This window comes from Ictalurus furcatus, chromosome 19 (assembly GCF_023375685.1).
Source record: "Ictalurus furcatus strain D&B chromosome 19, Billie_1.0, whole genome shotgun sequence".
NCBI lineage: Eukaryota > Metazoa > Chordata > Actinopteri > Siluriformes > Ictaluridae > Ictalurus > Ictalurus furcatus.
In genome coordinates this window covers 7,670,143-7,696,111 of record NC_071273.1, presented here as the reverse complement: position 1 = coordinate 7,696,111, position 25,969 = coordinate 7,670,143, and the positions used below count along the sequence as shown (strand labels likewise).

The window sequence follows — 25,969 nt, the reverse complement described above, 5'->3', positions numbered from 1 at the left end:
ATCGGGAAGCTGCCGCTAGGGTGCGATGGACTTTAACAGGAAACATGGCGAGCACATCGCACACGACACTGTCGCCAAACTTATTAACAAATTCAAAACGACTGGAAGTGTTGCAGTCCCACCAAGAAGTCATCCACGAACATCCACCGATGAAGACACAGCCGACGTAGTGCTGGCAAACATAGTCCCCTGTGTACTGTATGGAAACTTTTGAGACACACTGTATTTCTGTGCTATAATACACACAAATGATTTAAAGACAAATATGATTTATTATAGAGCCATTTTGTTCCTGACATACAATACATATGAGGAAGCATTTGCAACTATACATAAATTTACATACATACGTATGTAAAAAAAAAAAAAAAAATGTTTGAATGATATAGCTTTCTTAATCTTTTAACTTCAGAGTTAATGCAATAAATGGTGCATTAATTAACACAGGCGTACATAAACATTCATACTGGAACTTTCTCTGATCTACACAAACAAAGTTCACAAATATTGTAATCGTACGCAGCTTTCCACCTTCACAATGCCAATTTTTATGTCCTTAAGTCTATCTGCATTTATAAGCTAAATTATACAACTGTATCTTGAGGCAAAATGGTTGTCACACTTGGATCCATGTGGATCCATATAAAGGAAAGTCTGTAACTGAGCCATAAGTCCAAAAACAGCAAGCAATATGCAACTAGAGAAATCCACGACAAGCTTTATAAAGCTGAAGTATGGAACAGCATCCAGATGTGCTCATGACACTCATGTCCTGGAAAACCTTCATGACTTTGTTACAAAACAGTCTGTGCACAGATCAGATCCACAGCTGAAGAGCCTCCAAACAGTTCTCCAACTCAGTCAACCTGAAACAAAACAGTTTCTCATTTAAAATACGAGGAGGGTAAACATCACTGCATTTTTAATCATTCTTATGACATCAAAGATATTTTTAGTCGTTCTAACACATAAACACAATGTAATGCCGTTAAACCACCAGATTCACAGAGCACGCCCAGATTATACTGTTATTACTTTAGAAGAAGTCACAGTTACATCACAGCACAGTGAAATGATTTTCTTTGCATATCCCAGCTTGTTAGGAAACTGGGGTCAGCTATGATACAGCACACCAGAAGCGATGAGGATTAAGGGCCGTGCTCACAGGCCCATCAGTGGCAGTTTAGCAGTGCTTTAGCTTGAATCCCCAGCCTTCTGAGCAGTAACCCAGAGCCTTTAATCACTGAGCCACCACTGCCCCCTTTTTTAAACCACTTTATGCTCATGTCTGTCCATTTCAACCAAATTATGATGTAAGGACTAGCACATGGCAAACCGTCATTATGAAAATGATTGGTTATCATTCCAATGTGTAATTCCACTTATACCACAGTGAGTTGCCAAGGATTAAAGTGTTTAATTTATTAATAAATGAACCCTCCTCCAGCTTCCAGTCCGAGGATGATGTCGGCCCCGACCATTCGTCCCTCTTCTCACCTACCAGTCCGCCCAACTCTCAGTGGTCTTCTCACTTCACCTTTGCTGAACTCCCCATGTCCCCAGGACGCACCCCATTCTCTTCCCCCTCTCGCTCTCCTCCAGACTACGCACCCACCCGTCCTGTGAATTACCAATAAAATTACTTTTTATTCACACTAAGTCTCCCTCATGTTTATTTCATGTTATTTTTATCCACAACAGGCTCCAGGTTCCCTGTGACCCAGTAAGGATAAGCAGTACAGAAAATGTATGGATATTATATTATATTATATTATATTATATTATATTATATTACTGTAACAGATTAATATTTAGGTTAGCTTCACCTCTTTACATAATTAAGGGTAGAAAAATCATTCTTGCACATATTGTAATATATTCTACCCTCTTTGTAACATGTGGAGTGGAGTAACATTCCCCTCTGTCACCAAGATTAATGAGTCACTAATTTAAGAATTATTAGCCTTTCTTTCTTTCTTTCTTTCTTTTTTGCTACAGCAAGCAAAATAAGCACACTTTTCTGTAAGGCATCTTTATAATTTATACTGTACTGGTAAAAACACATTTTCATACATGCTACGAGGACAGTTAGACTAAGCGCATCGCTGGAGTTATGAAAGACACTACAAATAACAACAACATGCTTAATCAGGGCTTAGAAATGGAATTAAAAAAAAAAAAATCAATCACTTTGCTCTGAAATCAATCTGAAATCACTTTTGTTCTTGTGCTCCAGCCCTAATATACAGTAATGTTAGAACAAAATGTACGGAAATTCTTAATTTAATATATTTTATGTAGAGATAGTTTAATAAACTAGTAGGTTTGGAAAGCTATTAAACCCAGCAGCTGGGTTTGTGTTGATAAGGACACACTTACTGTTTATGCTCCCAGATGTATCTATGAAATATCCCGTAATCATTAAATAAAGGTTATAATGGCTAAAATAATTTCAATTTTGAAAAATGCATAGACACCCTAACTAAACACCTATCCGTGGTCTGGGTTAGCTAAGCAATCTGTTTGAGTGTTTGTTTTGCAGCACAAAAAGAAACCGGTTCGATTATCTTTCCAATGCATAACGCTTTAACATAATGAAGTTTTACATTGAGCAAACATTTAGTAAGCTTAATTTACATTCTTTCTTCATAAATGAACAGAAGCTGTACTAGATTACAGCCTATGGTGTGTGTGTGTGTGTGTGTGTGTGTGTGTGTGTGTGTGTGTCCAAAAACATTTGGTGGTTTGAAGTAAGACATAAACTATAAGCTAGTGAGCTACAAGGAATGAAAGAATATTATATTAATCATGAGCAGATTTCAAATGAGTGTTTGTGTTTTGGAATAATTAATGATGATGATGTTTTCTGTTGTGTTTTTGCTTCTAGCTAAATTCTGTTTATTTCCAGTTTTCAGTTGTTTTTTTTTTGTTTTTTTACACACAGTGCTGATCTATTAGAGGACTGCACACCTGCAGGGTTTACACTGTTTAATCCTCTGAGAAGAAAAGCCTCGGCAAGAAGCAACTGGGGAGGATACAGCTTTATCACTGGCCAGAAGCTAGTCAGCTATTTACGTAGATAACAAACACCAGCTTTAATCATCATCATCATCATTTATTTATTTATTTATTTATTTATTTATTTATTTATTTATTTTTAATAATACTAAATATTATTAAAGTCTGCTCACTCAAATTAATTCGCCTGAAAAGATATAAGTCTTCTTATACCAGACAATGAAAAAATATTTATGTGGATGGTCATATATTCTATGTTATTTTTACTTTATTTATTTGTGTCTAACAATGGGCTTGCAGAGGCAACGTGAACATCCATGTGCAGAGGTTTTAATCACAAAACTCAAAACAACCAATAGCAAAGTAAAATAAAATCTGGTGCAAAATCCAATAAATAAATAAATAAATAAATAAATAAATAAATAAATGGGGTGGGTCAAGGTCAATACACAAAATATCAGAGGTCATATCAAGACACGAGGGCAAGACAAAAGGTCAAACTCAAAAGATCTATCCAGAAAGTAATGACTCAGAACTTACAAGAGAGATAAGCAAGTGGCAAGACTTCATGTATTTAAAAAAGTTATATATATATATATATATATATATATATATATATATATATATATATATATATATACACATACAGGACATATAGAACGAACGAAACAAGGAAGTGTCCTACAATTCAGAGAGGGTGCCCCCTGGTGTTCTGGAGGGGAAATGTCCACGCTGGATGTTACATGACATATACTCAAAGGCTTGCCTGTTTTCTTTAATGTTACAGATGTATGACATTCCCAAAATGAATAATTAATCTGTACATATTTCCAGGCCTGTAGTATTGATTCGTTACTTTCATACAGATTATTATTATTCAGTGTCGAACATCAGTCTTCAGATCCATAACATCTTTGTAAAGCTCATTTAGAAAGAGTTTAGGAGTAGTTGTTCAAGCTTTCGTGTGACACGCTTGCTGTGGTGCCACGATTCATCAAAATATATTCAGAAACTGTGAGATGTGAGACGCATATTGATTGAATCGTTTGCTGTTGAGTGTTCAGCTTTTCAGTGGATTCTCATGTTTTGCAATTTAGTTTTGCAGGAGTGTTCTAACACACATGCAGTCAGTGCTCAGCAGCGGTACCTAAAGCCATGCAGGTACAGGGGGAAAAAAATCACTGTGTCTCATGGACAGGAAATATACATTTTTTGACCATCTCTTAATGTATTGTGAAGTGCAGTCTGACCTGTATCTGGTTTCAATTCGCTACCAAAGCTGATCACGGTCAGAAGAGATCTGTCCCAAAGGTTACATCGGAAATTAAAGGAGGAAACAGCATTAGTTTAATATTTCATACAGAATGAAAGAAATGCCGCCTTTTGAGGTTTATGTGTTTTACCACCGGATCAATATAAAACCACCACGAACAACGGCTGAAGAGTTTTCGGCTGTTTAAGACTCCTTGGATCAATAATTAGGCTCCAGACAGGTTTGGTGTGGCAGCTTAAATAATTGATATAATGTGGACAGAGGCGAGCAGGAGTGAAGCCATACAGTCATCATAACCAGGACAAGGGCATTGGCATCAGATTACTATTAAAAGGTTCTAATTAAAGCTGGTGTGTTGGCTTATTGGTCATGTGAAGGTGTAAGATTGTTGTGGTGACAGGATGCCTGCCTTATCTAATGTCATTAAGATGACTAAAAGCTTCACACTGTCACTAAGGTCAGAACAGATTAACATGTTGGCAGCAGATACGCATTTATGTTGATTTGTTTGAGATCTTTCCTCCCAGTGGTTAAGATTAGGGTATGTGGAATAATAAAAAAAAAATGAACAAAGTTCCTGTAGCAATCGAGTACAAACTACTAGGCAGAGTTAAGTTAAGGTTAGTCCTAAATCACGTGTACACCACAGCAATTTGCCAACAATTCCAATTTTATATTTATTAATGAATGACACATCGCACTTTTTAACTGTTTCAAGTTACAGCCGAGGTCATAGGTTTACATACGCCTTGCAGAATCCGTGAAATTTATTTTAATAAATAATAATAATAAAAAAAATGCTAACTATTACAAAAGGTGCAAACGCTCACTGATGCTCAGGAAAGCAACGCACTACATTAGACATGATAAAATCGATCACCACCTTTTTGAGATTTGAGAATACCTTTGTGCTGTGGTATATTTAATGTACCGTTGTGCTTGAAAGTTTGTGAACCCTTAAGAATTTGCTATATTTCCGTATAAGTATGATCTCAAACATCATCAGAGGTTCTGAAAGTAGACAAAGAGAACCCAATTAAACAATTGAGGCAAAAATATTATACTTGGCCATTTACTTATTAAGGAAAATGATCCAGTATTACAAATCTGTGAGAGGTAAAAGTATGTGAAGCTTTGCTTTGAGTATGTGGTGTGACCCCCTTGTGCAGTAATAACTGAAACTAAACGTTTGGGGTAACTGTTGATCAGTCCTGCACATCGGTCCGTTCCTCAGTACAGAACAGCTTCAACTCTGGGATGTTGGTGGGTTTCCTCACATGAACTGCTTGCTTCAGGTTCTTCCACAACATTTCTACTGGATTAAGGTCAGGACTTTGACTTGACCGTTCCAAAACATTCACTTTATTCTTCTTTAACCGTTTTTCATGCCATACTTTCTCTTGAGATTCAGATCATGGACAGGTGCCCTGGCATTTTTTCTTTAGAATACACTGGTATAGTTCAGAATTCATTGTTCCACCAACGATGGTGTCACGAACCTCGAATCGGCACGGAAGCAGAAGCGGGCGGCAGGTGTAGAGCGTGGAATCGGGAAGTTCAAGAAACGTAGTCGTAAGACAGGCAATGGTCAAGCGATCGGACGAACAACACAAACGGGGTCAGGCAGAGAGCGTAGTCGAAACCGGAAACAAGGGTCGAGGATAACGAGAAGACTAACTAACTAGATCAGCTTGGTAACGCAGAGAAACGAGTTGACTGAACGTATACTTCGCATTGACTCTAGGTGAATGACATCCCTAAGTACTAGCGGTGAGAGTGTGTGTGTGTGATTGGTGCCAGGTGTGTCTGATCAGAACTCGGGGGATGGTGAGCGCATGCGTGCATGAGAAGTGAGTGTTGCATCTTGGGAAATTGCGTTCTGATCTGACTGAGCTGTGACAGATGGAAAGTCGTCGTGTCCCAGATGCAGCAAAACAGGCTCAAACCATGATACTACCACCACCATGTTTCACAGATGGTATAAGGTTCTTATGCTGGAATGCAGTGTTTTCCTTTCACCAAACATAGTGCTTCTCATTTAAACCAAAAATTCTATTTAGGTCTCATCTATTAGCCTTCTGGCTTGTCCACATGATCTTTAAATACTGAGCAGTGGGTTTCTCTTTGTAACCCTGCCATTCACACCATCGTTGTTCACTGTTGTTTTAAAAATTAAATCTGTGCTATGACCATAAGGGGGTCCTTGAAATTCTGCAACTGTGCGTACAAAGAGCTTGAGAACTCCTGATATAGAACACCATGGGTGAGAAAATCATCTGTAAACAAAATCCCTTAATATCTCTCTCTCACACACACACACACACACACACACACTGATTCCCTTTGTAGAGTCTAGGCATATGTTTTCTTTTAATCATCATATCTAAACTTTCTAATCTATTTTCCTGGTATAAGATGCTATCATGAACTTGTATTTAAAACACTTGCTAAATGGTGCTTGTTCTTATTGGACAGTTATGTAACTAACTCAGAAGTACCCTTGGCAGCAAGTCAAAATTTTCACTACTCACACACAATTAGGTAAAATGTTTTTTTTTTTTTTTTTTACATTATTATTACATTGAATGCAATAAAGGGTTTATTTGTAATATTCAACAATAACTATATTAGGTCTATTGAATATCATGATATATGAAGCGAAAGGAATAAAACAAGGTTGGGCATGCTGATATAGGAAAATAAACAATAACTGTGTTTACATGGACAACAGTAATCCACTCTTAATCCGATTAAGACCATACTTTGATTAAGATACTACCATGTAAACAGCAATTTTTACTTACCTTAATCTAATTAAGGTCATAATCGAAGTAAGCAATAATCTGATTAAGACAGGTGGAGTACTCCTGTTTTAGTCGCATTATGGACGTGTAGTAGTGACATGTAAACACCTTAATCACATTATGAACGTTGTGTGGAAGTTTCCACCGCATTTTGCGACAGGACACGATCACACACGGCAGTTTTACGTTTTACGGCGAACAAGAGAGTTCGGCTGTGTCCCAAATCGCATACTTGCCTACTATAGGCCTGTAGTGGGGAAAAATACATGTATCTCGGCTACTATATAGACGGTAACTACGCGATTTGGGACACACCCACCGCTTCAAGCAGATGTCTATTAGCACATATAGCATGACAAATAATTAACTGCACTTAAAGTGTCCGTAAAAAAAATATATAAAAACACCCAAAACTGTATACGGTACCATAACGAAGACGAACTGTATGTCGATACGTGAAATTCTGGATGGACGTCGGACGGCGTGGCGCGGTGACGTAATGACGCGTGCTGTTAATCTAATTATGTTCTAAAACATGTAAAACGGGTACATGACAGGAGTATTCTAAAAGCGACTCATGTAAACACCTTAATCACATTACCTTACTTAGATTAAGGTCAATAATGAGATTATTGCTGTCCATGTAAACGTAGTCAATGACTGAGTGTGACGTGTTTTATTCCTCTTACACCACACTAATTTACTAACCATTATAATTTCGAGTTAGTTCCTACTGTCCCTTATGTTAAAGCAGCTAAAAACAGTCTATTTTTTGCTTCCTCTTAAAGGTAATAATTATTTATTTATAATTATTATTTTTTTAAATGCACAGCTTTTCATGTTGCTGAGAAACTGGAAAGCTAAAACCTACTGATATTTACAGAGCACTGATGTGTAGAGCCTTCCATCAAGTTTTAATAAACATCTCCTTAAGAAAAATGGAATAATATCACTGATTAAATGTTTTGGTTTTTTTTCCTCGATCAATTTATTATTAGATTTAGATTATGTAGACAATCCAGCATACAAATCCCTGTGTGTTATATCATATATATTAGAACAAGTGCATTAATATAAACCTGTGATTTGTTTTGAAGCTGGAATTACTGTCAGATCTGCAGTTATATAAAATGAATCAACAGCTTTTTAACAACCTGGACTCGAGAACAGCGCTGTGGTATAAAACTATAAAACTACTGGCAAATGACTTATAGTGAAAGTGTAGATATCTTGTGAAACATGACTGTCGGTATGAAGAGTCCTCACACACCTTCGTGGTCTTGATCTTGTTCCCTGTGGCGCAGCTCCAGCCTTTAAGATCAGGCAGAACTTTACACTCCTCTCCATCCAGGCAGGGTTGCATCTGACACCACCACTTCTGCTCCACTATGGAGGCTGTAGGAGGATAAAAGACCTCTCTCAATCCAAATGCTGATTCATAGATACGAATCACAATGCAAGATGATGTGACTTGATGGGAGAACATCGATATTTTGAGTGGCTTTCTGGCTGCGATTGAGGTGAAATGATTTCCATGCCTTAATTGTATTCTTTACAGCTACCTAGAGCCTGGAACACTTCATGACATGATTTACATTAAAGGAGATGGTATTAGCTTTCTAGCTTTCAATGATTCACATTAGAGAAATATAAGCCCTTGCAATAGACCATTGTCTTGCATAGATGGGAGTAAAAGGGGCAATATCTAAATATGTAGTGGAGATAATGAAAAGGTTAAGCACTGATCGTTTTGTCAAGATTTCCTGCAGTGAGCACATTAGCGCTATGCTTTAATTTGCAGGGAATGTCAGACACAAAATGTCATTGAATAGGTCAGACAGCACTGAGGGGCCCATCTGGGTGCTCTCGGGTAGCTTAATTCTCTGATTTCCTCTACTTTATTACATCTCAACTATACTAGGGCACATAGGAGTCAAAGTAAAATAGATGCCAACTTCAACTGTCCTTTTTAACAGTTACACACGTTTCACAGTGGATTACGGTGTGACCAAAGCTTTTATCGTCAAATATATGCATGCAGTGGCAAACTAATGATCTCTTTTAATAATAATACTAATATGTTTTATTTATATAGCGCCTTTCCGGAGCTCAAGGACGCTTTACTATATCAGTACAATAAAACATAAACAATGAGCAATCATGGACAAACACAAAATGAGCAAGAGTGAGCAATCAAACACAGGAAATGAACAACACAGTAGAGTATGCAACACATTAGGACAAATAACATTGAGAAAACTGAACTGATATATTTGAGTTGGGATTTGAACTCGGAGATGGATGTGATGCTGCGAAGAGTCAGAGGGAGTGAATTCCAGATGTTAGGTGCTACAACACTGAAAGACCTGCCACCCATAGTGGAGAGACGAGATCTAGGGACAGAGAGGAGTCCGAGCCCAGAGGACCTGAGAGGGCGGGTCGGGTTGTACGCGAGAAGCCGTTCACTAAGATTGTAAGGTGCCAAACGGTGAAGTGATTTAAATGTAAGAAGAATTATTTTATATCTAATGCGAAATGAACCCGGTAGCCAATGCAGTTCAGACAGGATTGCAGTAATGCGAGCTGAGGGCTTGGTATAGCGGCAGAGTTCTGAATATATTGCAACCTAACAATTGAATTAGCAGGTAAACCAATAAGGAGAGCATTGCAATAATCAAGACGTGAGGATATAAACGCATGAACCGGTGTTTCAGCGTCTTTGAGGCTAATGAAGGGACGGAGGCGAGCAATTTTAGAAACGGAGTTTATATGAGCTTCAAAGGTGAGGGAGGGATCAAAGATGATGCCTTAATTTTTTTTACAGTGTTAGATGGTTTAATGAGAGTACTATCAATGTCACAAGTAAGGTCATAAAGGATATTTTTGGTAAGAGTTTGTGATCCAATAATAAGGATCTCAGTTTTGTCCATGTTCAGTTTTAAAAAGTTAAGAGTTAAGCCATCCTTTTATTTCATTTACACATGCTGAAAGTGGTCTGGCGAGTGGGAGCAGCTCTACAAGCTGTATAGATTTTGATTTTATACTGATATTCTCAAATTCTTGAATTTTCCAGGGGGATATAAACTTGTAAATCGTTACTATTTTGTTCAAAGATTTTATATTTTTCATTTATTACTGCCCTTCAGAAGCTACATAATATATTTACATGTTTCCCAGAAGACAAAACTTACACTTAACGATCATCCTGTTCAAAAGTTTACACCCCCCTGGCTCTTAATGTATCGTGTTGCCTTCTTGAGCATCAGTGAACATTTGCAGCTTTTGTAATAGTCGTGTACGAGTCCCTCAGTCGTCCTCGGTGTGAAAAGATGGATCTCAGCATCATATAGACGCTGTTAGAAAGAGGTCAAATATGCAGAAGATGCTGGAAAAGTAAAGAATGTGCCGGACCTGGAGGATTTTTCTGAAGAACAGTGGGCAGTTTAACTGCTCAGGACAAACAAATGAGTCATGAACAACTCTCACAAAACATAAACACAGTCGCTGATCATCCAGGTAACGACACACGGGATTAATAATCAAGCGTGCGTAAACTTTTGAACTGGATCATTTGTGTAAATTCAGTGATTATTGTGTACCATGTGTAAACATCTGTTATGTGAAATACCTCATTCAGGGCAGAACTAAATAAACAACAAAATACCATTTTTATGATCATTCTTTATTTTTTACTTATTAATATTTTGCAGATTCTGCAAGGTGTATGTACACTTATGACCTCAACTGTACCAGATGTTCTTACATTCACAAATCTATCACGAATCTTTGGGGGGGTAAATCCCTGTATGAGAGATAAATACATCATCTACATACATTCATTCTTCAATATAATTTGCAAACTACTGTAACACCCAGGAAAGAAGGGGTGTTTTAGCATCAAATGTGTTATACAGTACGTTCCTGTTGGAACAAAATCATACTTCTATAAATAATCAGAAGGAAAACAAGCATCAGGAAAGCACTTGCACATTAGACAGGCGACTTTCACACATCTGAATACATTTTTAGCATCCAATCTCCACCAGCTAACCAATGTATATATAATTTCACTTGTTTCATTGTAGCAAAATTAGCTCCACTGCCATTTATACTTGATGTGACAAGTAATAAGTAAATGAAAAAAATCTTTAAAAAAAAAAAAAAATTAAATCTAGACTAGTAGAATCTGAACTAGTTCATTTATTCAATCATTTACAGTTACTACTTCATCCTAGTTGTGGTGGATCTGGAGCCTATGCTGGGAATACTGGGCGTTAGACAGAGTTCAACGCATGGATCTGGGAGAAAAGCAGAAAAACCAGAGGAAAAATAGACACAGTGGGAGAACATCCAAAACTAAACACAGACAGTAAGCATTGAGCATTGAGGTAGCAACACTTCCCACTGCACCACTATGCCACCAGAAACTAAACTACATATGACTAATTTCATGTACTGTCATATACATGCGTGTCCAGTTTCTAGTATGTGGTTTTCATGATTCATTCAAAAACGTTGGAGGTCCAGAAGGTCAGATTGTGAAGTGATCAACCAAATACCAAGAAACTCTGAAATCCATGTCTATATTTATAAGATTCTACTTTTCACTCAAGTTGTTGTAAATAATATTGTGTGTAATGAAAACCTTTGTGTGAACTTGAAAAAGAATGCCAAACATAAGCATTTTCAATAGTGCTCTCAGACTTTCGGGCCCCAGTGTATATTTGTAATATATTTATATTTACAGATGTACACAGAACAGCGTGCTTCACCAACAGCGAAGTGAAATTCTGGAAAGTTTCCTTCAAAACTGTGACTCTGATGAAACTTTACGTCCTACATCAGAAATGTTTCAACCTCTATTAACAATGGATACGCCTAGTTATAGGTAGTTTTGAAAAATAATTATACAGTTGTGGCAGTATAAAAGCAAAAAAATCTGTGTGTGTGTATATATATATATATATATATATAAAAAACATAATTTTTAAATCCCAGAACATACCATCTACACAGGAAGGTGCTGCTCGTGTGGTTCCAGCCACTTGTCCTGGAAAGCAGGAGCATTTGACAGTCTGAGAACGTTCCTCTATCTTGTTCTTATTGCAGCATCGATGTAATGCTACAACTTCACATGTTCCTGTCCTGACATGGTGAACTGTTGAATGAGAGGACACAGTGACACAGAGAAACTCATATAGTTGATACATTTTTTATCTACTCTACAGTAAGGATATAGCGATATATGAATATAGCCTTATCCATATTAACATTTCTTTACAATGAGTAAGGATAAAACCCAAGTATGACACCATTCCAGACTTTCTTTTAAATAATAAAGCTTTTCAATCAGGGTAGCCACAAGTTTCAGGTTGTTCTTTCAAATAAATTAGGGTAGCCTGACTGATAAAGTGGCACTTAGACTTTTATTTGGTTTTTACCTGGGGCCATTTTCTGTAGAAAGAGTTTCAGAAAGCAGTTTGTCATTCATTAAATGACCATTGGTACATTTTATAGATATACAGTACATCATCATTTCCAAATCATACCCCCTAGTGAAACCCATAGGAATACATCCATTCAATCCCATTTTGATTCTAAACTCTCTTCTTTTCTGACTGTCCGTCGTGTCATGTTTTGTCTCGTTGTGCCCAGATCCATGAGCAATTACAGACAATATCTATGACAAGGATGCATACGTATATAATATAGTAAATATATGTTGTTCTCTACATGAATAGCACAAAACTAAGTGGTAACTTATTAACGGATTTTCAGCAGATATCTAGGAAACACAAGTCAAGATGAAAACTAAGGCAGAAAGACTTAAAAGTCAACATGCCACAGTGTAATAAGGAGACTGTCGAAATATCTGTTAACTGTAGCGATTGAACCGGTTATTTTTCTACGTTTTATAAAATGATATCGTATTATGACATCCTTCGCATTATGAAATTATGCTAAACATGATACATACTGTACTGTATATCATGTTTAGCATTTCTTTTTTTATTTCAAGCCTCTATTGGCAGTTAATTTGGCTTATTTCTGTCAGATATAGGCAGAGACAGACGCACGTGCAGGTTGATGTTTATTAAACACTCTAGCAAACAAATCCAAAAACTATCCAATGTCCAAAGTCAAAAAAAAAAAAACAGACAAAAGTCAGGCAGTCAGCAAACGGGCAGGACTTGACAAATCCTAGACGGGACTAGACAATTGACAGCGGAACAAAAAGCTTAGTAATGACACTAGGAACACGAGATGAGACTTCGCAAAGTGTGTGTGAAAATCCATTTATACAACAGTTAGTTCTGGCGAACGAATTAGATTAGGCGAGCAGTGTTCCATGACTGCTTAACTACACTGAGCTGTAACAGCGTTTCATTGTTCGTAGCTGTCTTCACCACAAAATTCATTTGCAAAACTCCACTTCCTAGTTTAAAACAGTTAGTACACGTGAGCTAGCTAGCCAGATTGCTGACGAGTTATAAAGTGAGTCCAAGTTCTTCGGGATCTAATTCCACTAGCGGAGCAAGAATGAACATTAAAACCATTGTGTCCGAAATGTCAGTTACTGGATATTCATTTCTGACTTTATTTATTAATAAAAAATAAAAATAAAAATAAAAAATCATGATAAGATAGAATTATAACGCTTCATGGGGGGCACGGTGGCTTAGTGGTTAGCATGCTTCCCTTGCACCTCTGGGTTTAGGGGTTCGATTCTGGCCTCCATCCTGTATACGTGGAGTTTGCATGTTCTCCACGTGCGTTGTAGGCTGATTGCATTTCCGAATTGTCCGTCGTGTGTGAGTGTGTGTGTGTGATTGTGCACTGTGATGGGTTGGCACCCTGTCCAGTGTGTCCTCCCACCTTGTGCCCCGAGTCCTCTAGGATAGGCTCCAGGCTTCCCGCGACCCTGTGTAGGATAAGCGGTACATTTGTGTCATGTTTTGTCTCATTGTGCCCAGATCCATGAGCAACTGTAGTTAATATCTATGTCAAGGACTCATACGTGTATAATAGAGTAAATATATAAAGCTCTCTGAATGAGTACAGAAAATGGATGGATGGATGGATATCACTTGGTAAGATCTAATGTTTTGTACTCCAGGAGTTTCCCGAATAGAATTTAAGGAGAAATTCTTAGCTAGGAAGGTTTTAGTTCTACCTTGGAGAATCCTTAGTGATTAAAACTGATTAAAATGTTTAATTTTATATGGACTTGCTATACCAGTGTAAACAGGGTAAATGGGAATAGTTGGTGTCCATAATGAAAGATTAGCATTCTGATGATCCTGACCTCTGGTGGTGTGTTCTGTAGCTGTACCTGTCATACACTGCAATGAATGGAGATAACAAAACTAAAGGAAAGTATAAAAGAAGTTAAAGGAGCGCTTAGAGTTAAAAGTGCTGTGTTGTCTTTTTTATTTACTTCTCGGTTTTTATGTGGTTGACTCCCTCAGTATTGTCTGAATTATTTAAAGGCAGTGTATGTCTGTGCACTGTTAATTGTGTGTGACATTTCCATGAGGTTCCCTCCTCCTGTGGATGCATTTTTTGTTTCCACCTAATGTAGTAAACAACTAATTAAGAGTGTTTGGATACCTGCCTTCGCACTGTTCTATAGCAGTGCAGACAAGCTTATCCAATTACACTGCATTTTCATGACTAATAAATAGGGTTTTATTCGGTAAATTATAATAAACGATACCGAAATGTCTTCAGTAGAGGCGTATATAGTTCTCCTCTCCATTATTATTGAAATCGCTTTGCTGTAAACATTCTCCCAATAGCTCTCTAACATTCCTCATCATAGCTTAATGTATAACGTGAGTTGGTGACATTTAGAAATGTTCAGCAGATTCTATCAGCGCAATTAATAATCTGACTTTTAACACATACGATCATGGATCATTTTTATGTTATTATCATCCATCCATCCATCCATCCATTTTCGATACCGCTTATCCTATAGGGTCGTGAGAATCGAACCCCGTGCTAACCACTGAGCGACCGTGCGCCCTGTATTATTATCATCCTCAATATAATCTATAGTTAGAGTGTTAACCTTGCTAGGAGTGGAGAGAAAATTAAATCAGTACAAGGCAGAAAGAGGTCTGTGTTACAGGATTTTATCAGTTTTAATCAGTTTCGGTTGTCTCTGAACCCACTTCTCTTGAAGGCTGTACTGGTTACTTTGAAGAACGGAAGAACTACAGAAACTAGCCCACACGTTCTCCCAGCACATTCTAAATATGAGCCTGAACTGAGACACTAAAGTCTTAGAGAGGCATTATTTGCTTTCTGAGCTTTCTGAACTCTATTAGTGGAAACATGCACAGGGAGGAAGAGAAGTAACACTGAGCAATGTGTTATTTCGGGTACTGTTTCCTTCTGTGTAAAGATAAGGTCACCATCTCCTCCAGAGGTCTGAAGTGTTCATTCACAGGTACGACCGAACAAACAGATGAGCTGAGTGGCTCTGCATGTCTAATCTAACTGTTATGTATTGAAGCATTTGGAGATGGAGATGGAGGGCACTTTTGGAGGATGAACAACGCAATGTTTTTTTGATAATTTGACAGCCAAAATCACCCCCACATTCCCCAACACATTTTATATGTGTGCCTGAAAGGAGTCGGGAGGCACAGATTTGAGGTTGCTTGGACTTTAATTTGAGCAGAAGCGAAAAACAAGCTACAAACGCAAATGATTACGGCTTACAGCTCATGGAAATCAAAAATCCAGTTTCTAAAAATATTAGAATAAAGAATGTCTGTAATTAATGCAATATTCATGTTAAACCCCTTGAATTGAAGCTGAAAATCCACACTTCAATCACATCTTGATTGCTTCATTCAAAATTCACTGTGGTGGTGTACAGAGGCAAAATATACACAAATTGACAAATTGAGTCCCTGTCCAAATACTTATGGACCAGACTGTATGTTTCAGATACATACATACACGTACATATACATATATATACACACATATATATATATACACACACACACACACACACACTATATATGTAGTATATTGTAGTATATTTATATATATATATATAGTATATTTAGTGTTAAAGAAAAGAGTTAACAAAGAAAGAAAATATTGAAAGAAAGAACAAAGAAAGCGCATACTGTCTGTAGGTTGGACCTTCAGCAGCTCAATATTTGCTGTTTGAATTGCACATATATTCTTCATTTTTCCATTTTGAGTCCAAATCTTCCCTCCAAACATTAAGTGCTCTCTGGAAGCTGTGCCTGACTCGAATGATAATAGATTTACAATTCCAGAAGAAAAAAAAAAAAAAAAACCCTGGGGAAATTACAGTGTACCAAAATTATCAGATGGAAATTGAACTCTTGCAAGCTAATTCGATTCCAGGCCCCACTAAGATGATGAGCATCTTGAGGACGAGCGAGCCAAAGCCGCTGCCAGTTTCCTGAATGTGTGCGTCCCTAATTGGGCCAAAAGCTGCCTGGCGGCTGCACATGCACTGAGCTACTGAACTATTCGTCAAGGTAAGCTGGTTTCATATCGCCACAGTGTTGGGGGGGCACAATGGTGTACTTCTGCACTGCTGAGAGTGCTCAAAGGACGAAGGGTTTATTTTAAAATACTGTAATCTATTTTTCCAAACACATTTTACATTTTGCATTCATATACCACATTCTCTTATTTGTAGATGCAGAGTTTATTTTACAGTGTGTACATTCAGGGACAGTAAAGCGAAAAATTTTTAAAATAAACAACAACAAAAAATTATATGTTCTTTGTGACCCAATATATACGGCAAACAATGTTATGTTAAAGTAGATTTTCTTAACAAGCATGCTATAATTAAGCAAATCATAATACAAAAAATAATATGATCTGTCTAGTCAGTGAGGTCTGTAAACACGGTGATACATTTGCTAATGAACAAATAATTACTTCTACCCATTCAAATGACTTCAGGGACAATGTAAGAACATTAGAATGTTCTTTCTGGCACTAGAAAATCCCCATGAGTAATGAAAATACATATACTGATTTAGTTAATGTATTATTACAATGCAGTTATAACACATTATTAGGCATGCTGCAGGTTGGAATATTATTGTAAACAATTTGTTGCCATCAGGGTTGCATGTCATATCATGTAAATATTAACGACTAACAACTATAGTCATTTCTCAGGCACAGCCACAATGCATTTCTGCATTTTATAACAGTCTACTGGACAAGAAAAGCCTACATTCCCTGATAAAGAAGCATGCTGGCATACAATTAGGGTGTCTTAGTTCCCTGGTACTACAATACCCAGCATGCATTACTCCAATACATCTAATACACCTCTGGAGTGCAGTGTACCAGGAGTGTCAAATAAGAACATGATGAAGCGATTGATGTTGTTTTTCACTGTTTATCAAAAACAAGATGTTTCGATTTGAAAAAATATATATATTAATATGCAACAGGACATTAATCAAAGTGTTACAACGTAAATAGTAAGGACTCACCTGGTTATATATCAGTTTTGTGCTCAATAATGATTGCCTTGGAAGTTTTAATTATTACACGTACACTCACCTTTATGTCCTGCAATGTGGATCGGTGATAGCAAGAGTGTGAGCATGCAGATGAGCAGCAGAACTTGTGTAAAGGTCTTCTGCTTTTGTTTCTTAATCATCCTGGAGAGTGTGAGAGAGAGAGAGAGAGAGAGAGAGAGAGAGAGAGAGAGAGAGAGAGAGAGAGGTGTTGGGAAAAGTCAAACCTTAAAGAATCAAGAATCATTCCACTCAGGTGTTCATTGGAAAGTGATCGAAGATCAGAACAAAATGTAATAAAATAAAAAAATTTTAAAAAAAGGAAAAATAAAGTATCACTAGTTCTAAAGCAATTCAATGTGTCAATGTTAGTTATATATATATATATATATATATATATATAAGATGAAACCTGGGATAGTCTGGACCCTGTCACTGTCTTAATAATGAAGTAAAAATATAAGAAGAAATCTCACATTTCTCCCAACTCACAAAATTCTTTCAACTGTATAAAACCTAATGGAACTGCTATCACTTATTCCCTTTTTCCACCCAATACATGTTAGCACCACAGGTGCACTGCACTCTAAATGTTATTGTACCTTCTCCTCATGTCTTACCCAAATATGTAATACCGTCTAATTCAAGGTTTTGTTTTTTTATTATTATTCCTTTAGGGAAAACAAATTATTCACCTCAAAATAGCACCAACCCCGTACCCAAGCGAATCCTGTTTCATGGTAATATCTAGCGTTCTCAGATATGTTGAATTCCGGGCTCTACTCTGAGAAGACTGTTATATTTTTGCACCTCATGCAAGTGAAAGGTTTTGTCCCTGTCTCACTGGAGAAAATGAAGTCGTCCTCTAGATTCCTGAGGACGTGTCTAGATTACATATTTTATTACGTAGGTGCCAACAGTTTTTGTACACAACACTCCATTTTAAGATGTGGCTATAATTATTATTATTGACTGAATAAGAAATGACTTTCAGCCTAGATGTTTTTTTTATTATTATTATTATTATTTATTTAGATCATCAGACGTTTTTGCCTTTGTACAAATGTGAATGCAATCAGAATGTTAAAATAAATTCAAATATATATATATATATAAAATGCTCAGTATACAATACTTTACTAAATTTCGATTGACTGGTAGTACTTTTATGCATACTAAGAGGAAGAAGAAATAAAGGGAATATGGGCAAGACTTGGGAAGCTAGTTCAGACACTGGAACAAAGAAAGTTTTAGATTGTAGATTGTGAAGCACTTTAGATCAAGCTAGTAAGTGAAATGAGGCTTGTTATGTCTGTATGCATGGTTTGGTTTTGGTTTTGTTAGGGGTAAAAAGTAAACATCTGTGGAACTGAGACTATGGATGCTAACACAATTCTGCACAGCCATCAGTCTGTGACAGAGATAGATATGACATATAGATATGTAGGAAGATATTATAAACCTTAGGACAGAGGCAATACAATACACCACAAGGATTTTTCCTTTTTATTTCCTAAAGCGGGCAACTCACTGGCAAGTCATGTAAAGCATTGTTCTTGTTACAAGCTTGAGAAGGAAATCAAAAAATGAACAACTTTGGACTCTATTGTCCAAGGTGCAAATATTAAATTAGTTCTGTATATGTGCACAAGAAGGTGTCCAAAACACCTTGTGTCTTTACTTCCTGAGGAGACTGAGGAAAGCTCATCTCAACTTCTATCCCTGTACCGTCGAGAGCATACTGCTCTCAAACTACATCTCAGTGTGGCCCAGCAGCTGCTCAGTGTCTGACCAGAAGGCCCTCCAGCGGGTGGTGAAAACTGCCCAACACATCACCACCGCCCAGCTACCTTCCATCAAGGACATTTGAGAGACATCATCTTGGACTGATGACATCATCTTGGACTGATGATGATTGTTCACCCTTCTCCCATCCAGGAAGCGCTATAGGCACACAATGGCACTAATTCCCCAACCACAACCAAGTTTTGCACCTTCTTCTACTTGCAGCTTGTATTCATCTATACTGTAGTGTCTTTGGATGCCATTCATTCATGTCATTGGATCCATGTCTACTTATATACCATTCCATTCACACCTTTCGTTCAATTGTACTGTAGTGTCTTTGGATGCCATTCATTCATTCATATCATTAGATTCATGTCTACTCATACATCATGCCATTTGCACTGCATTGTCACTTGTACATTACAGCTGTCTTACCTCATTTCTTTCTTTACATGCACTATAATATTTTATGCTCCGTTCCTATTTGCACTTCAGTTTAGATGCTAACTGCCCTTCAGGTACTCTGGACAATGACAATTAAGGTGAATCTAATTTACTCTAAACTAATCTAATGTAATGTTCTCTCCCTGTCCATGTGGGTTTCCTCCGGGTTCTCTGGTTTCTGCCCGCCTTCTCAAAACGTGTCAGTAAGTGGTTTGGCTGTAAATGTGAATAAGTGTGTGAATGTGTGTATGCATGGTAACCTGCAATGTACTGGCAACCCATCCAGGGTGTATTCCTGCCTCATACCCAGTGTTTCTGGGATCCACGGCAAGACCCTGACCAGGTTAAAGCAATTACTGAAAGTGAGTGAGTGAGTGAGAGAGAGAGAGAGCGCGATGTGAAAAGGATGATGGACAAATGTAAAATGTTAGTAGTCTACTGAAAAAAAAAGACTAGAGGTGGAGTTGTTTTCTGTAAACTTTTGAACGGGAGGATCGGTGTAAATTGTTATTATTTTGTCTTCTGGGAAATATGAAAAAAAAGAAAAAAACTTCTGAAGAGCAGTACTAAATGAAGAAAAAAAACAAGGTTTTTAAACAAAATAATAACAATTTACACTGATCATCCTGTTCAAAAGTTTACACCCCCCTGGCTGTAAATGTATCGTGTTGCCTTCTTGAGCATCAGTGAATGTTTGCAGCTTTTGTAATAGTCGTGTACGAGTCCCTCGGTCGTCCTCGGCGTGAAAAGATGGATCTCAACATCATATAGACGTTGTTGGAAAGAGGTCAAATATGCAGAAGATGCTGGAAAAGTAAAGAATGTGCCAGACCTGGAGGATTTTTCTGAAGAACAGTGGGCGGTTTAACTGCTCAGGACGAACAAGGGACTCGTGAACAACTCTCACAAAACATAAACACAGTCGCTGATCGTCCAGGTAACGACACACGGGATTAATAATCAAGCGTGCGTAAACTTCTGAACTGGTTCGTTTGTGTAAATTCAGTTACTATCTTGTCTTGTGGACTATTTGTAGACATCTGATATGTGAAATACCTCATTCAGGACAGAACTAAAACAACAACATAATACAATTTTTATGATCCCTCTTTTTTTAGATATAATTTTGCAGATTCTGCAAGTTGTATGTAAACTTATGACCGCAACTGTATATTTTACGTTTAAAAGGCTTTTAATTATGTTGTTTTATTAAATTCTAAACAAGCAAATGTGGGAATGTTGCCAAGCATACTAATCTAGTGTACAAAGCACTTCAGCCAAGCCTGGGTTTAATTTATTTGTTTCATTTTTGGAGGGAATTCTGTTGCTAAAAACAAATGCTGGAAATGTTGTTAGGTGTAATTTACTCCTGATTCTGATTGGGTTTATCGTTTTAAATCAGTGTGTAAGGGCGGACGTATCACCATTAGGAATCTTTCTGTTAGACTAAGCTGCTGTGTATTTAAGCAACCTGAAATATATCAACAATTTTCTTTTTTTTTTTTTTAAAGCGAGACGATATGGTTGAATTTTATACAAATGAAGTTGTACCAAAACAAAGCTTAACCCCACTCCCTAACCCAAAAGCCTAACCTTGAGCTTTGTATATTTTCATATGACATGCTCCAAATTTACAAGCGAGACCATTTGGTGCTGAAGGAACATAATAAAGAACAACATATACAGCGTACAGTGGCAAGGAACAACAAAATCCCTTGCAATGAATAATTAAAAGTCTAACATAATAATTCCTGTTACTAAAGATGTCTGAAAGAGCATTCCCTGTATCCTTACTGTCTGCGCCGGATGATCTCATTCGTCTTCATTACGCTTCTCCTGTGAGAAACATATAAAGGGAATCACACTGTGCCTTCTTCTTACAAACATTTTGCACAAGTTTGTTCGTCCATTTGTCTTTATCCCCACCGTATTCGCTTTGCCCTTTTAACCCAAGAATGATTGTTATGGTCGCAAACTGAGGGAAACAGAACACGTCCAGGCCACTTTCCCTGAGCTGTGGAGTTTTCTACCCCGCGAGCCATTTTCTTTTCATCAGCTCCTTCTCCCCACAACAAATTGAATAACCACAGGCCAGTGAGCAGAGTTCACGACACAGCCTTGACCTCTGCAAACTAAGTACATCAGCTGCCTCAATGCAGAGGCTTAGGAATGAAAAGTCCTCAGCGGACAGAGCGAAAGTTACACAAAAGTAAAACTGACAAGTTTTAAGAGATTACTCGGGTAGTGACGGAGTCCTTTTTTTCTACGCGCTGATCGTGAGGAAGTCGGAACTGTCTTACACCAAGTAAACCGTCGACTGGATATGGTGTATAATTTCATTAAAATTGTGCCACAGGACATCCAATAGAATCGGTCGGTGAAATTATAAGTCGTCAGGTGATCAGCATTACTAAAGATCAAAAAGAAAAATGAGCACAAGTTATATTGAAGAATGGTAAAACATTATATCATTACATTCTTATATATTCTCAGACATTTCAGTTCTCATTGTACCGTGACGATCTTTACTTCTCTAACTAATAATGGTCAGTGAGATGGTACTTGTCGCAGCTACACACGTGTACGTGTGAACAGATTCAATTTACCCTGTCTTAGAAATCGACAGGTTCTTCTCTCTCTCGCTGTTTACTAAAGAACAATACAAGGCGGCCCAAAGCTCTTCCTACCTTGAGGAAATGAACACGTTTGGCTAAATGTCTTCCAGAATATTTCATACTTCGTTTATATTATATACTGTATATTGTTCAGGTAGCCTTTAAGAATGCCTTTGACAAAAGAAGAACATATTGAAATCATTCTCATGGCTGGATCGGGATGCCATCGCAAGAACATCACACACACGACACTGTCGCCAAACTTATTAACGAATTCAAAAAGACCGGAAGTGGTGCGGACCGACCGAGACGTGGACGTCCATGAACGTCCACCGACTCGGTGCTGACGAACATAGTCCCCTGTGTATGGAGACTTTTGGGACACACTGTAGTTAGTTACTTGCTGTAACCTGTCCATAAATTAGAGGTAAAAGTTTTCATGAAGTCTTTCTGCCGGCAAATCTTCCATCATATAGCAGATTTTTTTCTCTCTCTCTACACTCTGGAGGCTGGTAATAACTTTCCAGAATGGTACTTTGTGTTTTTTCTTCACTCTTTAAATATTTAGGAGGGCATGAACGAAATAAAATAGCAGTCATGTAACTCTGATTGAAAATGTGTCTCTTTGCTTAAGGTGTTGGCTCTAGCAGAAGCTGTGGGTGAACTGATGCTTTTCTGGGTGAACACTCTGCAACTGCGACAGAAAGAAATAAATAAAAGGGAGAAAGACATGCTTCCTCGGTTGAACACTGTAATTCAGCCAAAGTAACATAACAGACCTTAAAGATTTTCTAATAAATTGGATTTCTGTGTGTAAGACGGTTTGATATGACCCCCTGTAACAAGTGTCATACATTTTAAAAAGGGGGGGGGGGGGGGTGATATGTCACTCTATTCAGATCGCACAAACTGACACTGATTCCAAAGTTAAATGTTTACATTACACAGCAAAAGTCTTGAAGAAAGAAAGACTTACCAGTATGACAGTCTACCAAATAGTCACATAACTATTTTATTTCTCGTGATCTCCACATAACAAAAATAAAAATGTATCTGTTCATCCAGGATGCTGCGGGATTGCGCTAAGAACAATAAAACAACATGTCGAGTACACAGAACATAGTGCATAGTACATAGTGGTTAGCACGTTGGCCTCACACCTCCAGGGTTGGGGGTTCGATTCCGGCCGGGGCCGTGTGTGTGGAGTTTGCATGTTCTCCCCGTGCTGTGGGGGTTTCCTCCGGGTACTCCGGTTTCCTCCCCCAGTCCAAAGACATGCATGGTAGGCTGATTGGCGTGAATGTGTATGTGATTGTGCCCTGTGATGGACTGGCACCCTGTCCAGGGTGTACCCCGCCTTGTGCCCCATGCTCCCTGGGATAGGCTCCAGGTTCCCGTTCTCCTGAAGAAGGAGTAAGTGGTAGAAGATGGATGGATGGATGGACAAAAAACAGCCAAAAAACATACCTTACTGATTAAAGAACCAAAATCTTTCCTTTTGGTTCCTGAGATTAACATCAGGGTTCGATTTATATGTAAACATGGCATTAATTAGTTGCGTTAATTATTATGTCAATAGAAGGTCCTCACAGGGATCAAACAGGTGGAGCTGTGACGCTAAAACTGTGATGTTGTACAACATATTATAGTTATTAGGATATATGTGAACATATAACTACAGTAACCTCAACCTCCGTGAAAGAATCATTATTGTAACTATAATTCTAATAACAACAAAAAAAGAACAATACACACAGTAATACAAGAAATACACGGGGCAGTTTCAGGTCACTTAATAGCTAGAGCCGTGGAGATAAATAGTGGTATGATAGCCATTTCTTGTTAATTTAGTTGCAGTGAGTTCAGGATGGTGGATGGAGTCACCTTGACCGCACAGCTCAGCTCTATGAAACCTGGCAAGTGCTACGACTGAGTACAGGTGATGACATCCTGTAACATGCACCTGCTGTCTCAAAAGCTTCTCCACTGCTGGCAATGGGGGGGGGGGGGGGGGGGGGGGGGGGGACGAGTAAAGGCTCAGGACTGGAGGGTCGTAAAATGTGATATAATGTGTATCGTAAATGTATCGCAGAAGGCAGTTCGCCAACTATACGAGACGAATATTACGTAAAAGAATGGCTTCATTTGTTTTTATTGTGCCACATTCTTTCCATTATCTAACTGAAAATTTGGGATACTTTTATAACTGCTCTCTTTGTTTTTTAGAACTTTATCCTGGATGGGGTTTACATGTACTGCCCTGAGCGAGCTATTTCACATAACAGATGTTTACATATAGTCCACAAGTCACAATAATAACTGAATTTACACAAACGAATCAGTTCAAAAGTTTACACGCGCTTGGTTATTAATCCCGTGTGTCGTTACCTGGATGATCAGCGACCGTGTTTATGTTTTGTGAGAGTTGTTCACGAGTCCCTTGTTTGTCCTGAGCAGTTAAACTGCCCACTGTTCTTCAGAAAGATCCTCCAGGTCCGGCACATTCTTTACTTTTCCAGCATCTTCTGCATATTTGACCTCTTTCCAACAGCGTCTATATGATGTTGATCCATCTTTTCACGCCGAGGACGACCGAGGGACTCGTACACGACTATTACAAAAGCTGCAAACGTTCACTGATGCTCAAGAAGGCAACACGATACATTAAGAGCCAGGGGGGTGTAAACTTTTGAACAGGGTGATTTGAACAGGGTAAATTGTTATGCTAAAATGCGAATAGCTTCTTCTATTGTTTGAGTGGGATTTTTACAGTTTTATATGAACAAATTTTTATGAAGCGTGCCAATATTTCTGGAGGGTACTTTGCTTGGGGATGCTCCCGCTCTCTGTGGTTGGTGTGTGTGTGTGTGTGTGTGTGTTTAAGTAACACTTTTATTTCACCTTGTTACTTAGAGGTCAAAATGACCTGAGCATAGTCTCTACAAAAAAAAAAAAAACTCAAAAAAGCTCATTAAGTCTTGTTCTAGTTTTGGTTAAATAAATAAATAAATAAATAAATAAATTTAAACTGGGTCACTGCAATCCCAAAGTGAACGTAAGGGTTAAGACTAAGGAGCCGTATTCATATCATACCGCATTCTTCTATGTCACATTAGCAAAGCTACAGCTGTAATCACACTCAGTAACGATGACGATCTGTCGTTAATTTCCTGAGCCACTGAAACTTGGCAGCCTTCAAGTCTTCCGTAACTGTCTTTTGATTAAAGCGATCTCTTTTCCTTTCTCTTTGTCATGCCCTCCCGATCCTATTGCACCTAATGCCAGTGTGATGTTTCAATCAATGTCCCAAAAATTCCACCCGGCACCCATTAGCTGTACAAATCATTCATACCAATCAATCCTGAAGCCTTCTCTTGAGTTATTCTTGCTTTTAAGCTCCGGTCCTCTCCTGTGATGGTTCATAATACACACAGCCTATTTTTGAGCCGGATTTAATTGCTCTTTTTTTTTTTTTTTTTTTGCAAT

At 37.9% G+C, this 25,969-nt stretch overlaps 1 protein-coding gene across 2 annotated transcripts in view; it reads right to left on the bottom strand.

Moving 5' to 3' along the window:
• Window positions 1-621: 621 nt before the first annotated feature.
• LOC128623434 (chemokine-like protein TAFA-2) overlaps window positions 622-25,969 on the bottom strand; it is a 40,047-nt gene continuing 14,699 nt past the window's right edge. Inside the window, exons 2-5 of one of the 2 annotated variants that reach the window (XM_053650496.1) lie at window positions 17,680-17,780; window positions 12,101-12,253; window positions 8,366-8,490; window positions 622-866 (exon numbers count right to left, since the gene is read on the bottom strand). In XM_053650496.1, coding sequence (XP_053506471.1) covers window positions 858-866; window positions 8,366-8,490; window positions 12,101-12,253; window positions 17,680-17,779 — 387 coding nt within the window. In that variant the 5' untranslated portion in view covers window position 17,780 and the 3' untranslated portion in view covers window positions 622-857. Of the gene's footprint in view, window positions 867-8,164; window positions 8,491-12,100; window positions 12,254-17,679; window positions 17,781-25,969 lie in introns of those variants that run through there. The other variant, XM_053650495.1, reaches the window with a different exon arrangement.